This window comes from Urocitellus parryii, chromosome 14, assembly GCF_045843805.1.
Source record: "Urocitellus parryii isolate mUroPar1 chromosome 14, mUroPar1.hap1, whole genome shotgun sequence".
Taxonomy (NCBI): Eukaryota; Metazoa; Chordata; class Mammalia; order Rodentia; family Sciuridae; genus Urocitellus; species Urocitellus parryii.
Window position 1 is genome coordinate 57,719,846 of NC_135544.1, and position 14,976 is coordinate 57,734,821.

Consider the following 14,976-nt stretch of genomic DNA (forward strand, 5'->3'; position numbering starts at 1 on the left):
GAACAAAGCAATAATTCAGTTAACAAAAAGCTAATTAAATAGTTCTAAAGACTGGTGACTTGGTTTATGAAAGAAGTGACTCCCTATGAGAATAAGTTAAAGTTAAAATTAGATAAACAATTTCATTAAAAAAATATGGGCTAGGGTTGTAGCTTAGTGGTAGAGTGCTTGCCTTGAACATGTGAAGCCCTGGGTTCGATCCTCATAACACATTAAATAAATAAAAATAAAGATATTGTGTCCATCTACAACTAAAAAATATTTAAAAAAAATAAAACTCAACATGCAAAGACAGGATCATATATTGAGAAATATATTTTCTAAGTTCTCAAATAAAAAAATGATTGTTTTTAGCTAGGGTAGAAGAACAGACAGGAGACAAATATTTGTTGAATACTTTATATACATTCTCCATTGATCCTCTTAATAATATTATTCTTGATTCAAAGCCAAACGTTTAATGGAAACACCATTAGAAATAGAAATAATATAGAAATAATCTCTTTAAAATTAGGAAAATAAGACTATCCACTGCCACTACTCAAAATTAACTGTGTTTCAATAGTTTCAGATTGCAATTAGACAAAACAAAAAACTGAGGTTATAAACTTTAATATGATGGACATCATTACCCTAGGTACACGTATGACTGCACATGCTGTGACACCAAATCATGTACAATGATAAAAACGTAAAGTTGTGCTGCAATTGTGTACAATGAATCAAACTGTATTCTGCTGTCATATATACCTAATTAAAATAAATCAATTAATTAAACAAACGTACTAAATTAGAATGAAATATCAGTCCATCTCTCTATATCATCTTCTGTATACTTGGAGGAACAATGGACAATTGCAAATGGAAGTTCAATTTTTTTTTTGTAGTTGTAGATGGACAGCATTCCTTTATTTTATTTTATTTTTTATGTGGTGATAAGGATAGAATTCAATGCTTCACATATGCTAGGCAAGTGCTCTGCCACTGAGCTATAGCCTTAGCCCAAATGGAAGTTCAATTCATCTTTTTGGGGGCAGGGAGAGGGGTTTGCATTATTGGGAATTGAACCCAGTTCTGGAAATATGCTAGGTAAGTGTTCTACCACTGAGCTATATCCCAGCCTCTCAATTTATCTCTTAATATTAAGTACCTGTGTGACTTTGGCCAGGCATTTAACCTTTCTATGTCTTAGTTTTCTCATCTGTAAAACAGAGATGCAAATACATACAAATCCTCTCAGAAATATCAAGAGGATCAAATAAAAAATGTATAGAAAATAATGGTACAGCGCTTGCCTATCATGTGTGAGGCACTGGTTTGATTCTCAGCACTGCAAATAAATAAATAAATATCCATTGACAACTAAAAATAATTTTTTAAAAAAGTTTTTAATTAAGACCTGCTACTGTGCCAATCATAACTGGTGGTTGCTGACAAAGTTACAATCTTATTTGAATACTTCTCCAAATATAAACTGCTTTAAAAGGGATGGGGCTGTGGCTCAGTAGCATTTACCTAGCATGGGTGAGGCATTGGGTTCGAGCCTCAGCATCACATAAAAATAAATAAATAAATAAATAAATAAATAAATAAATATCTACTTTAAGATAAGCCAAACAAAAAACTTACATAAATGTAAGGTTTATGAACACTATGAGAATTTATTAACTTACTCTTTTTTCCTACGACCATGAAAAAAACTGGCCCATTCAAAACATGTCTTTTTGCTTCCAACCCAAAAAACAGAGGGAATACCAACTATGAGAGCCATCAGGTATTTCATCAGGAAGAGAATCAGGTCTGGACGGCTCGTCTGAGTGACCTACAACAAGGCAGAGAAAACACCTCAAATATGCAGAACAAACTTTTCTTTAAAGGCCAGAAACATTTTAAACAAAATAAGCAACAGTAAAACAATTCTACAAATTTGATATTTTAAGTTTCTATAGGTAATTTTTTTGTTTTATGGAAAATATATTCTTAAAAATTTGGCAATGAACTTATATGTATTAATCTCTATACCTTTGGGGTTTTTCCCCCTAGAACTTCACATTTCAATACCCATAAACCATTCCATAGCATTGCCACTATGAGACCTATGTTTTTCTTATTGGTTGATATTAAATATCTAAGTTTGCTGCCTGGAATGCTGGAACATGCCTGTAATACTAGCTATAGCTACTCAGAGGCTGAGGTAGGAGGATTCTAAGTTTGAGGCCAGCCTCAGCAACTTATTGAGATCCTGTCTCAAAATAAAAAAGGGTGGGGATTGTAGCTCAGTGGTAGAATGCTTCTGAGTTCAATCCCCAGTACCACAAAAATGCAGAGAGAGAGACAGACTTTGCTAACTTAGAAAATAAACCTTGAACAGAAATGGATTCAAATAATACAGACTTTTTCTTGGTCTATCTTGCAATTAATAAAGTATCAACCCCCCTTATTTATTAATTCTGTTCGTATCTTTAATATACCCTTCATTCTCCCTACTTCATGTGTACTACACAGGCTGTTTTCAAACTTCCTCTTCAACATATTAAGTTGTTAGAAGTACATGTTCTAGTTTCTAGTCAAATAAGTTGTTTTTTTTTTTATACTGTTTCATTTTGTTGTTTGTTCTGTTTAATTACTGTGGTTCGAGATTATGTTGTGTATGATTCTGGTTACCTTAAATTTTGGAGAATTTCTGTCATTTAGGACAAAATTTTTGTAAATATTTCTTGTGTACTCTAAATTACTGCATAATCTCTGTGGTTGGTTAAAATTTTTTCTATTTGTATTAAATTAAATTTATTAGTTGTCTTGTTCAAGTCTTCTATATTGATGAATTTTCTGTTTATCTATCAGTTTTATTTTCTGCAGTGCTGGGAATCAAATCCATAGCCCAGTGCATGCTAGACCAGGGCTCTACCAAAGAGCTACACCCCCAGTCCCTACCAGTTTTAATAGATACTCTATAATCTCTTACAAGACTGTGAACTTGTCAATTCTATTTAATCTTTCACAAGAGTTTGAACTTGTCAATTAATCCTGTTAATTTTCACTTTCAATTTCACAACAGATTGCTCCAGCTACTCATTTTGCTTCATTAATGCTCTTCACCTTAAACTACAGTTTTTTCTAACATTAATACTGCCACAGCTTTCTTTTCTTCCCTATTTTTACACGTTTTCAAGGATCCCCGCCCCCATTTAACCATGTATTTCTTTAAATCTGTTTGGGTTAATAGTGCCTTTTAAAAAGCAGTCTGTACTTTACCTCCTCTAAAAACTCTTTTACTCCCAAACTCCGGAACAGTGCCTAAAACACAGGAGGTATTCAATATATTCAATATATTAATATGTGTGTTTTTAAATTTTTATTTTTTAAAGAGATTATTTTTTTAAATGGGCCTTTATTTTGTTCATTTATTTATATGCAGTGCTGAGAATCGAACCCAGTGCCTCACACATGCCAGGCAAGCACTCTACCACTGAGCCACAACCCCAGCTCCTAATAAGTGGTTTTATTAGGGAAAATAAAGTTAAAATTATTCAGCATCTCCATTTTCTTTTCTTTTTTTCACATGACAGTGTTTCTTCAATTACTTATTTCTTTATTATTTTCCAGGTATTTCAGAGTGATTTTGACAAAAATAATTATTTTGATTATCATTGCTAATTAACTTTGCCAAAAAGTATACCTACTCCTACCTTTGGGTTCCCCTTCCTTCTTCCTAAAAAGATGCCCTTTTAGATGCCCTTTCAAATAGGGCATATCAAAGATAATTTAAAGTCTTTGTCTGAAAATATCTTTATTTTGCTGTTAATATTTTTCCCCTTAAACTTGAATGGTGGTTTAATGAAGTGAAGTCATCATCTCAGTATTTTTAAAATTCTTTGGCTGTAAACTCCTATTGTTGTTGAAAAGAGTCTAATCCATACCCTTCTGGAAATCTATTTTTTTCCTCTCTGGTAGCCTTTAAGTTTTTCTTTTATCTTTTGTTTTATAGTTGCACTAAATGTTTATCTTTATAGTTGACTTTTGCTTTTCCTGTTCAGTATTTAGATTGTGCTCTTAATTTGAGGACGTAGGTTTTCAGTTCTAGAAAACTCTTAGTCATTAGCTCTTTGATTACTGTTTCTTAGTTGTTCTTAGAACCTCTTCTGGAACTATACTCTCAGGTGTCTTATTCTATTTTTAATGTTTCCTAGCTGCATAATTACATATTTTTGAGTATTTTCTGTCTCTCTGTATTCTGCATACTGGGTAAACTTTTCAGAACAATTTCCTACTTCAGTAACTCCTTCTTCATCCATGTCTAATTTAGTTTTCATTCTATGATTCAATTTCCATAAGTTCATATTTTATTCTTAAGATGAGTAGTCAGTTCTTATACTTAGCTGTCTATTCTGACTTCATGTCTTATTCATCATAATTTCTTCTTTTAAAATGGTTTATCTTTTGACGAATCTTAAACATACTTATTATTTTTTAACATATTGTTTTTAGTTGTGTATAGACCCAATGCCTTTATTTGTTTTTATGTGGTGCTAGGATCAAACCCAGTGCCTCACACTTTGGAGGCAATTGTTCTACCATTGAGCCACAACTCCAGCCCCCATACTTATTATTTTTTAAGTTTTTAATAAAATCAGTCTATTTCATCTGAGAGTGAATAAATTTTCTGATTGTTGACTTTGTTGAATGTCTTCTAGGTTTAGCTTTTTTCTTTTTTAAAATAATGCTTTGGAATTTTAGTTTGCAGATTTTTTTTTTTTTTAAACCAGGGGTTAAACTCAGGGGTGCTTAACCACTGAGCTACATCCCCAGCCCATTTTATTTTTTGTGACAGGGTCTCACTAAGTTGCTCAGGGCCTCGCTGCAGCTGAGGCTGTCCTGGAACTTGCTATCCTGCTGTCTTAGCCTCCCAAGAAGCTGGGATTATAGGCATGTGTCTGGCCTAGTTTGCAGACCCATAGAGGGTTCTGTCTTTTTCATCCCTTTCCATTTATCTTGTCCTGTCTCACATCTTTCTGTTTGCCTTTACCATTGCCCAGCGGGGCCCTAGTTGAAAACCAGGTGTCCTGTAGGTGAATGGAAGCTCCATATATCAGAACTACTACAGGTTCTGGCAGTAAGCCACTGCAGAATGGCTCAAGTATTGTTCAGTTTTTAGGCCCTTCTATGACTCTAGATAAGTATTTTTTATATAAGCCATGGCCTCAGGGAACTTTTTTTTTAAAAATATTTTTCATTGTAGATGAACACAATGCCTTTATTTTATTATTTTTATGTGGTGCTGAGGATTGAACCCATTGCCTCACACATGCTAGGTAAGCACTCTACCACTGAGTCACAACCCAGCCCAACCTCAGGGAATTTCCTATACAACCCTCCTTATAGGAGCAGGGCAGCCCAACTTGAAATTCCTACTTTTAACTATTGAGCCTAGCTATGGACTCCTGTCTTCTGTGACATTTTAACTTCCCAATACCACATTGAAATTGAACTCCCAATTACCTCCAGCCATTTCCAGACCTCAAATCCGGTAGGCCCATGTTTTCATTTCTAGTTGTGAATTTGCATTTCTATTATACAAATTAGTTTATGTTGTCTTCTGGATTACATTAAAAAATTTTTCTTATTATGTTTTTATCTATTATTGGCACAGAGTATAGTTGGATTGGTTCAAAACATAGAACTTAAATCACAATCATGACCTGAAATTAAGGTATAATTCTTTCAGGTTTCACATAAAATTATCCAGTCAATTCTACTACTCAAAGAATACTACTGATTTTCATAGAAGTAAGTTTTGATAAGTACTCCCACTACACTAATAGAAAAAAATACAAATTAAAGAAGCCATAAAATAGTTAAGAACTACAATTAACAAGTATATGAAAGACTAAAGCAGATCACAGACTACTTGGTAACAAAAACAATGGCTTTGTGTTGGTACACTTATTCTAACACTGCTGAGTAGCATCAGTTATCAATGACCATCTTATATTTTACCATGATTTCATCTCAATAAGACATTACGGTTTCTTTTTGGCCTCCTATTCCTACTGTCTTTCTTCTACCCTTTTCTCACCCATGGCCCTCTTAGTCACTCAACTCTTTTCTCTCAATTCAATCAATGCTATCAAGTACTCGCTCAGAAGTCATCCAGTCCTGCTCTTATCTAACAAATGAATTTACTTTCAACTAAGTTTTGTACTATGAATGCAATTAATATAGCAGTACTGAAATTACAAGGTTGCTTTGTCAATATTCAAATATCTCTAATTGTTCTGCCTAGTTTATTGTGCAGAGCTATAAAGAATAGCTAAATGGGGCTGGGGTTATGGCTCAGGGTAGAGCACTCACCTAGCACATACGAGGCCCTAGGTTCAATCCTCAGCATCGCATATAAATAAAGGTATTGTGTCCAACTACAACTAAATAATAATAATAAAAAGAATAGCTAACTGTAGCCATTCAGTAAGGTATGATATCATGCCAGAAATAAAACTAAGGAAGCAGTGAAGTATTGGGAATGAAGAGAAAAAAGACTAGCCAGAAAAATCTAAGAAAAGCAACTAAAAAACTAATAGAAATAATCAAAGCATTCAGTAAGTAAGTTGGAGAAGGTTAATATAAAAAAAATTAGATGTTTTCTTATATACCATCAAAAACCAGGGAAGAACATAATAATGAAAACAAATTTCCTTTATAGAAACAACAAAAACTTGGGGCTGGGACTGTGGCTCAGCCGTAGAGCACTTGCATAGCATGTGTGAGACCCTGGGTTCCATCCTCAGCACCACATAAAAATAAATAAGCAAAGGTATTGTATCCAACTACAACTAAAAAGTAAATAAATATTTAAAAAAAGAAACAACAAAAACCATAAAACCCTAGGAATAAACCTAACAAGAAAGTAAAAGAAGCTGGGCATGGTGTAATCCCAGTGGCTCTGGAGGCTGAGGCAGGAGGAACAAAGTCAGCCTCAGCAGCTTCGAGGTGCTAAGCAATTCAGTGAGACACTGTCTCTAAATAAAATACAAAATAGGGCTGGGAGTGTGCCTCGGTGGTTGAGTGCCCGAGTTCAATCCCTAGTACCCCCCTCCCCCCCAAAAAAATAAATAAAAATAAAATAATAAAACTAAAAGGCACATAGAAAAACTGATATGGAGAAATAAATAAAATAAATATACCACATCTACATGAAAACTCAATGTTTTAAAAATGTCAATTCAATTATCTCCCAAATTAATTATATACAATTAATACAATCCCAGAAGATCACTAGGATTTTTCACAGAACTTGAAAAGTACAGAGTAAAAAGTGGCATTTCAAATATGGGGAAAAGATAAATTGTTTAATACATGATATCAGAAAGGCTGGCAATCCAATCCACTCGGAAAAAAATAATCTGGATGCCATTTCACACAGTAAAAAAAAAATCTAGAGAGAAATAAGTAATAAAAGCATGAAAAAATATAGAAAATTTATAATGGGATGATGGTTAAAAAGGCTGTTTTAAAAAATTTAATATGAAAATAAAAAGCTATAAAAGGAAAAGAGCTTTGACTACTAAAAATTTGATATTTCTATGGAACAAGAAACCATAAATTGAATTAATAGACAAGTGACTAACTAGGAAAATTAACTGCATTATCAATCAATAAAGCAAAATGACGGAAAAGAAAATGAAGGATTAGTAAAGATAAAGAAAGTAATTATAAAACAAAAAAAAAGAAGCACTAATCAGTAAATCCAATAGTATTACCTAAAAATAAGTAAATAGACCATTCTCTAGTCTGATCAAAACAATAAAGAGTAGAAAAAAAAAAGTATGTACACACATACACATGATGAGGAGACAGCTACAAATCCAGCAAAAATAAAGGCCTTATGGGATTACCTTGTTCAATTCTATATAAACAAACTCAAAAGTTAATGAAAACAAATGGTAGGAAAATATAATTGAACAAAACTAGATGAGATGGTAAACAGATAAATTATAGAAGAAATAAAGTCATTGAAGAGCCACCTCCTGGGCTACTTATGGTAAACCCCTTGCAACATTCACAGCACCACTTAAAAAAAAGAAGAAAGTTACTTCCTTCAAAAAAGCCCTAGACTTGACAATGTCACAGGAAAGTAACTAATGAACCTTAAAGAAAATATAATCCCCAATTGTCCTAAAACACAGAAAAAGAAGAAAACCATTCATATTCTTTAAAGCATGCATAAAGTGAGACTTAACCAACCACATAAAAAATAAAAAATGTGTATCTCACTAATGAATTTTTGTGCAAATAGATTCAATAACAAAGTTTAGAACAATGTAGGAAAACAGGGCTAGTTCAATGTTAGTAAATTTACTTATAAATTCAATATATTATTAGACCAAAGAGAAAACATGATAATCTTCACCGGTACTGAAAAGGTGTTGATAAAGTTATCCATTCTTGATTTTTTTTTTTAATTTTTTTTGTTGCACATGGACACAATGCCTTTATTTTGTTTATTTATTTGTATGTGGTGCTTAGGTTTGAACCCAGTGCCTCACACATGCTAGGCAAGTGCTCTACCACTGAGCCATAACCCCAGCCCATCCATTCTTGATTTTTAAAAAATTATACAAAAATACAAATGTATGAGAAAATCCTTAAAGAGACAAAATATCTCTATCTTAATTCAAAAATCACAATCATGATTAATAGGAACACCAGAAGCCACTAGAAATATTCTCACTAAGATCAGAAATATTACTATCTATTGCCACCACTCTTTTTCTTCTTCTTCTTTTTCCATTTTATTTTATTTTATTTGTAGTGTAGGGGATTGAATTTAGGGGTGCTGTAACTCTGAGCCACATCCCAAACCCTTATTTTACTTTTTATTTTGAGGAAGGACCTGGCTAAGTTGCCCAGGCTGGTCTTGAACTTGTGATCTTCCTGCCTCAGCCTTCAGGGGAGCTAGGATTAGAGGTTAAGAGCTAGGATTAGAGGTATGAGCCACTATGCCAGGTCACCATTCTTTTTTTATTGTTGTTGTTTTATATATTTTTTAGTTTGAGGTGGACATAATAACTTTATTTTTATGTGGTGCTGAGGATTGAGCCCAGTGCCTCATGCATGCTAGGTAAGCGCTCTACCACTGAAACACAACTCCAGCCTAGGTCACCATTCTTAATTAACCTTATTTTAATAGCCCTAGACTACAATGGACAAACTATGACACTGTGAGAAAATAAATATCTGTTGTTGAAATCACTAAGTCTGTGTGATATCTTGTCATAGTAGACCTAGCAAATGAGTTCAACCTAGTGAGAAAAGGAACAAAAACAAAACAACAAAAGCCTAGGAATAAATTTAATACGAAAAATGAGGAATTTGAAGACTCTTTAAAACACACTTCCCTTAAAATGGCTCGAAATTGGCTAAAAAAGAATCACTATTATGAAAGTGTTGAATTTTCCCTGATTTAGTAATTTTAAAAAAGTATGTGTGTGTGTGTGGGGGGGGACAGGGTACTAGGAATTGAACCCAGCAGCACTTACCCCCAGCCCTTTATTTAAATTTTTTAAAAATTTTGAGACAGTTAATTTGCCCATTAGGGCCTCACTAAGTTGCTGAGGGCGGCTTTGAATTTGCAAGCCTTCGCCTCAGCCTTCTGAGCTTCTGGGATTACACATGTACTACCGTGTCCAGCTTAGTAATTAAAATTTAATACACTTTCAAAATTCCAATGAAAATACCAATAAAGTTATCTGGGAGTTAGACAATTCTAAAGTTTACATGGAAAAAACAATTATTATTCTTATGAATAATCAGGAAAATCCTGAAAAAGAGATTTAAGCTATAATAAATAAAACTGTTTAATATTGGGGCACAGTATTTGTATTTAAAATAAATGGTATTTCAAACCACTCAGAAAAAAACTATTCATTCAATAAATGGATTCTAGGGCTGGGGTTGTGGCTCAGTGGTAGAGTGCCTGCTAGCATGTGTGAGGCACTGGGTTCGATCCTCAGCACCACATAAAAATTAATAAACAATAAAGATATTGTGTAAAACATAAATAAATTGATTCTAGATGGACATCTAGAAATAGAGCTTAAGCTATATCATATTTCATACCAAGATAAGTTGCTAATGATTAAAAATTCAAATGTTAAAAAAATTCAGATAGTGGGAATGGTGGCACACATCTGTAATACCAGCTACTTAGAAGGCTAAAGTAGGAGGACTGTAAATTTGAGGCCAGTGTGGGCACTGGTGAGACTCTGTCTCAAAAGAAATAAAGTTGGAAGTGTAGCTCAGTGGTGGAGCACATGCCTACCATGTGTGAGGCCCTGGCCCTGGGTTCCATCCCCAGTCCTGCAAGAGAAATAGAGAGAGGGAGGGAAGGAACCATCAAGTTCCAGATAAAAGCTTTTATATTCTTGGTGTGGGGGATACTTTTTAACAATGACACAACAGTAGAAGACATCAAAGTAAAGAAAGATGGTGAAATGAGATGGACATCATGACCCTAAGTACATGTATGATGGCTCTACATTGTGTACAACCAGAGAATTGAACTGTTGTGCTCCATTTGTGTACAATGAATTGAAATGCATTCTGATGTCATATATAACTAAGTAGAACAAATAAAAAAAGAAAAGAAAGAAGTGTGACTACATAAACCCCCACATTCCTGAACTGCCATAATTCTCATAATATGGTCAAAGACAATACATGGTAATTGTTTTTTTGTGTGTGTGTATATGTGTGTATGTGGGTGGGAGGTGCTAGAAATCAACCACAGGACCCTGCACATGGTGGGCAAGCATTCTACCATTGAGCTAAGCCTCCAGACCTTTTTGTTTTTAAGTTTGAGATAGGGTCCTGATAAATTGGCCAGGCTGGCCTGAAACTTGCAATCTTCCTGCCTCAGCTTCCCTAGTTGGTGTAATTATAGGTGTGTGTCACCACACTCAATCTGTTGCCTCTTAACAGTCTGAATGATTGGCACCCAAACAGATATGAAGACCAACGGAACAGAACAGAAGACAAAGAAGCAAAACCACATACTTGCAGCCATCTGATACTTGACAAAGGTGCTAAAAATATATTTTGGAGAAAAGATAGCCCTTTTAACAAATGGTGCTGGGAAAACTGCATATCTATATGTAGAAAAATGAAACTAGTTCCCTATCTCTCACTGCACTAAAGTCAAATCCAAATGAATCAAAGACTTAGGAATTAAGACCAGAAACCTTGCAACTGCTAGAAGAAAATAGGGTCAACACTCCATCATATTGGTGGTGACACACTGACTTCCTTAACAAGAACCCCCAAAGCACAAGAAATAAAACCAAGAATCAATAAGTGGGGTGCCATCAAATTTAGAAACTTCTGCACAGAAAAGGATATGATTAAGAGCATGAAGAGAGAGCCTACAGGATGAGAGAAACTCTGCCAACTACTCCTCTGACAGAGGATTAATAGCCAGAATATATAAAGAACTCAAAAAACTTACCCCCCCAAAAAAACCCAACAAACCAAATAATCCAATCAATAAAGGGAAAATATAACTACACATAAATTTCTCAAAAGAAGAAACACAAATGGCCAACAAATATATGAAAAGTGTTCAATGTCTCCAGCAATCAGTGAAATGCAAATCAAAACTAGACTAAGATCTCATCTCACTTAGTCAAGATGGCTGTTATCAAAAACATAAACAATAATAATGCTAGTAAGGTTGTGAGGAAAAGGTACATGTACATTGTTGGTGAGACTGCAGACTAATACAATCACTTTGGAAAGCAGTATGGAGATTCCTCAAAAAACTAAGAATGGAAACAGCATATCACCCAACTATCCCATTCCTTGGTGTTTAGTCAAAAGAAATAAAATCAGCATGCTATAGAGATTACAGCCAATGAAGAGAGAGCATGAAGAGAGAGTTTTAATGTTTCAATGTTTACATAAGCACAATTCACAATAGCTAAATTATGAAGTCAACCCAAATACCCATGAACAGATGAATAGATTAAGAAATTGTGGTAAAATACACAATGTAGTCTTTCTCAGCCTTAAAGAAGAATGAAATCATGGCGTTTTCTGATAAATGGATGGAAACGGAGAACATCATGCTAAGTGAAATAAGTCAGACTCAGAAATTCAAAGGTTGAATGTTAAGAAAGGAAAGGGAGTGGGGACAAGATATCATAAAGATATAGGAAAGATTAGTAGTGTAGAAGAAAGATCAAAAGGGAGACAAGAGGGATGGGAAAGGGGAGAAATGAAGAATTAAAAAATCATGTTATGTGCATATATAAATATATCACAGAATTTCACCTTTAAGTAGGAAGAACCAATTAAAAATAAATGGATGAGCAAAAGGAAGACCATTAGAGTAGAGGAAGGAGAATGGGGTGAGGCTTGGTGGGGGACTGGAAGCCAAAATTGAATTTCATTCATGTATGATTTTTGTCAGGATAAACCTAACTACCGTGTATAACTATAATGCTCTAAAAAAAAATAAAAGTCTGCAGGAACTAGCTCCAGCACACAACTAGGTATAAGACTAATGTGCCCACTATAATTATGGTTTTATGCAATTACATATAATATCTATCATATTTGTGCATATATTAAATATGACTCTTGGTGTGCTTTATTACACATCACTATGCATTGTTCTCCACTGATGTGTGAGAAACCACTCCAAAACTTAGTGGCTAAAAATAAGAATCTCTTCTCTCTCACAGTTCTGTGATTTGACTGGGCTTAGTTGGGTGATTCTCACTTGGGCTCTCACATGTAATTACAGTCAGATGATACCTAGGGCTGGAATCATCTGAATGGAAGATGGAGCAGATATACATACAAAATGTTTCTGCACTCAGATACCTGGCATCTCAGCTAGGATGGTTGGAGAAGGTGAGAGCTGTCTAAGGTGATCTAGGCGATCTCTCAATCTTTTGCTCTCTACTTCCCTATCTTTAAGCAGCCTTTCCACATATTCATGGATGGCTTGGGCTTCCACATCTCTGTGATCTCACAGTAGTCTGAATTCTTACTGGAGGCTAACTTCTCTCAGAATGAGTATTATAGAACTTGGTAAAAGCTTCCCGGCTTCTTATGACAGCCTCAGGGTCATGCAAATCACTTCTGTGTCATTCTACTAATCAAAAGCAAGTCACAGGACCAGCCCAACTCAAAGAAAGGGACTACATAAGTGCAAGAGGTACGATTTATGGCTGGAGTCTGGGGGTGCCTGTCTTTGAAGAACAACTACCAAAGGGATCAAAATGTTTAAAAACATATATAGTAAAATGTAAATCATGGGGCTGGGGATATAGCTCAGTTGGTAGAGTGCTTGCCTCGAATGCACAAGGCCCTGGGTTCAATCCCCAGCATCACCACCAAAAAAAAAGAAAATCATGGTTATGTCGATATGGGAGGCTTTTTCTCTTTGAACATGTTTACGATTTTTTTTAAAAAATTAAGATTATTCATATTTTTATTAATAAATATGTTCTCACCATGTTGCCTAGTCTTACCTTGAACTCACAATCCTCCTTCCTGAGCTCCAAAATAGTTGGCTCCCACCATGCCTGGCTTGCATTTTTTTTTTTTTTTTGACTTACTCAGGAATGCTTTACCATTAAACTACATTTACAGCACTTTTTATTTTGAGACAGGGTCTTGCCAAGTTGCTTAGGATCTCACTAAATTGCTAAGGCTGACCCCCAAACTTGAGATCCTCCTGCCTCAGCCTAAATCACTGGGATTACAGGTATATACCAACATGCCTGGCTCTGTGAAAAGGATTATGTACATGTAATCAAAATTGACAAAACATTTAATCAAGAAAACTTTTAATCTATTAATCAAATGCCAAAGGTATACAAAATACAATGTAAGTTTGGCTTATGATATATATCAATATACATACTACAAATTAATTGCTCTAAGAAAGTATCAACAATTATATTAATATTTAAGCTTTAGTACAGAGAGAATATCATAAATATTTAAAGCAAGCTATTGAAACAGATCAATGATCAACTTGATAGACAACATAATGATGAGTTTAGAAATAATCAATTCCTAGGACTTTTGTCTGTATTACTTACATACACACATACATACACACACACACAAACACAAACACACACTCCTGTTTGCATTCTCCAATATGTATTCTCTGATATGACATATTATTACTACTTCTTCTTTTGGTGGTACTGGGGATCAAACCCAGGGCCTCATGTACACTATGTAAGTGCTCTACCAAATGAGCTACAGCCCCAGGTTGGTATTTCTTAAATAAAGATTTTCACATATTATTAAGAAGGAAAAAAATCAACGTAGTATAAAAAATGGGTTGAGGAGGAAGGGGGAAAGTGCTGAGGAGTGATACTGGCCAAATTATATGGTTATATTGTGTGCATGTGTGGATATGTAACAACAAATCCCATCGTAGTGTATAACTATACTGCACCAAAAAAAAAAAAAAAAGTGGAAAGAAAAAAAAAAGGGTTGAAATGGGCAAGGTACTTGGAACTATGCTTAATACCTCAAAAATATGTTCCATGACACTCTACTGTCCCAAAAGATATTAGCAGGTTATTCATAATAAGAGTCCAAGGTAAAATTTAATACAGATACTATGATTCCCCACAAGAAGAGATTATACATTAGTACAGAGAAGGTCCTGAGAAGATCTTGAAGTAAGAGGACTGTTGCTTCTAAGCTGATAGACAAGGAATTGGAACAAGTATATTCCAAGGCTTCTCCTAGTCTATTTAATCTGGACAAACTTTCTAGGAGAATGGAGACCAGTTGTTATATCTAATTTCATTATTTTCCTTTTCCATGATTTAAAGTCTATCATACTAGTTAATATGTACATTAACCATGGTTGTCTACATCCTTCCGCTCACACACACACACACACACACACACACAAAAAGGAGAAAATCCTTATAAAGTACAGCAAGG

General features: G+C 34.5%; 1 protein-coding gene and 1 non-coding gene across 2 annotated transcripts in view; one reads left to right on the forward strand and one right to left on the reverse strand.

Annotated features, from left to right (window-relative positions):
- The window catches only part of Fzd3 (frizzled class receptor 3), a 70,297-nt gene that overhangs the window by 9,392 nt on the left and 45,929 nt on the right, over positions 1–14,976 (reverse strand). Inside the window, exon 5 of the mRNA XM_026398871.2 lies at positions 1,674–1,822. Within this exon, the coding sequence (XP_026254656.1) occupies positions 1,674–1,822 (149 nt within the window). The remainder of the gene's footprint in view (positions 1–1,673; positions 1,823–14,976) is intronic.
- Trnas-cga (transfer RNA serine (anticodon CGA)) lies at positions 13,322–13,394 on the forward strand. Its single transcript has one exon. It is a non-coding gene; the product is annotated as a tRNA-Ser (tRNA).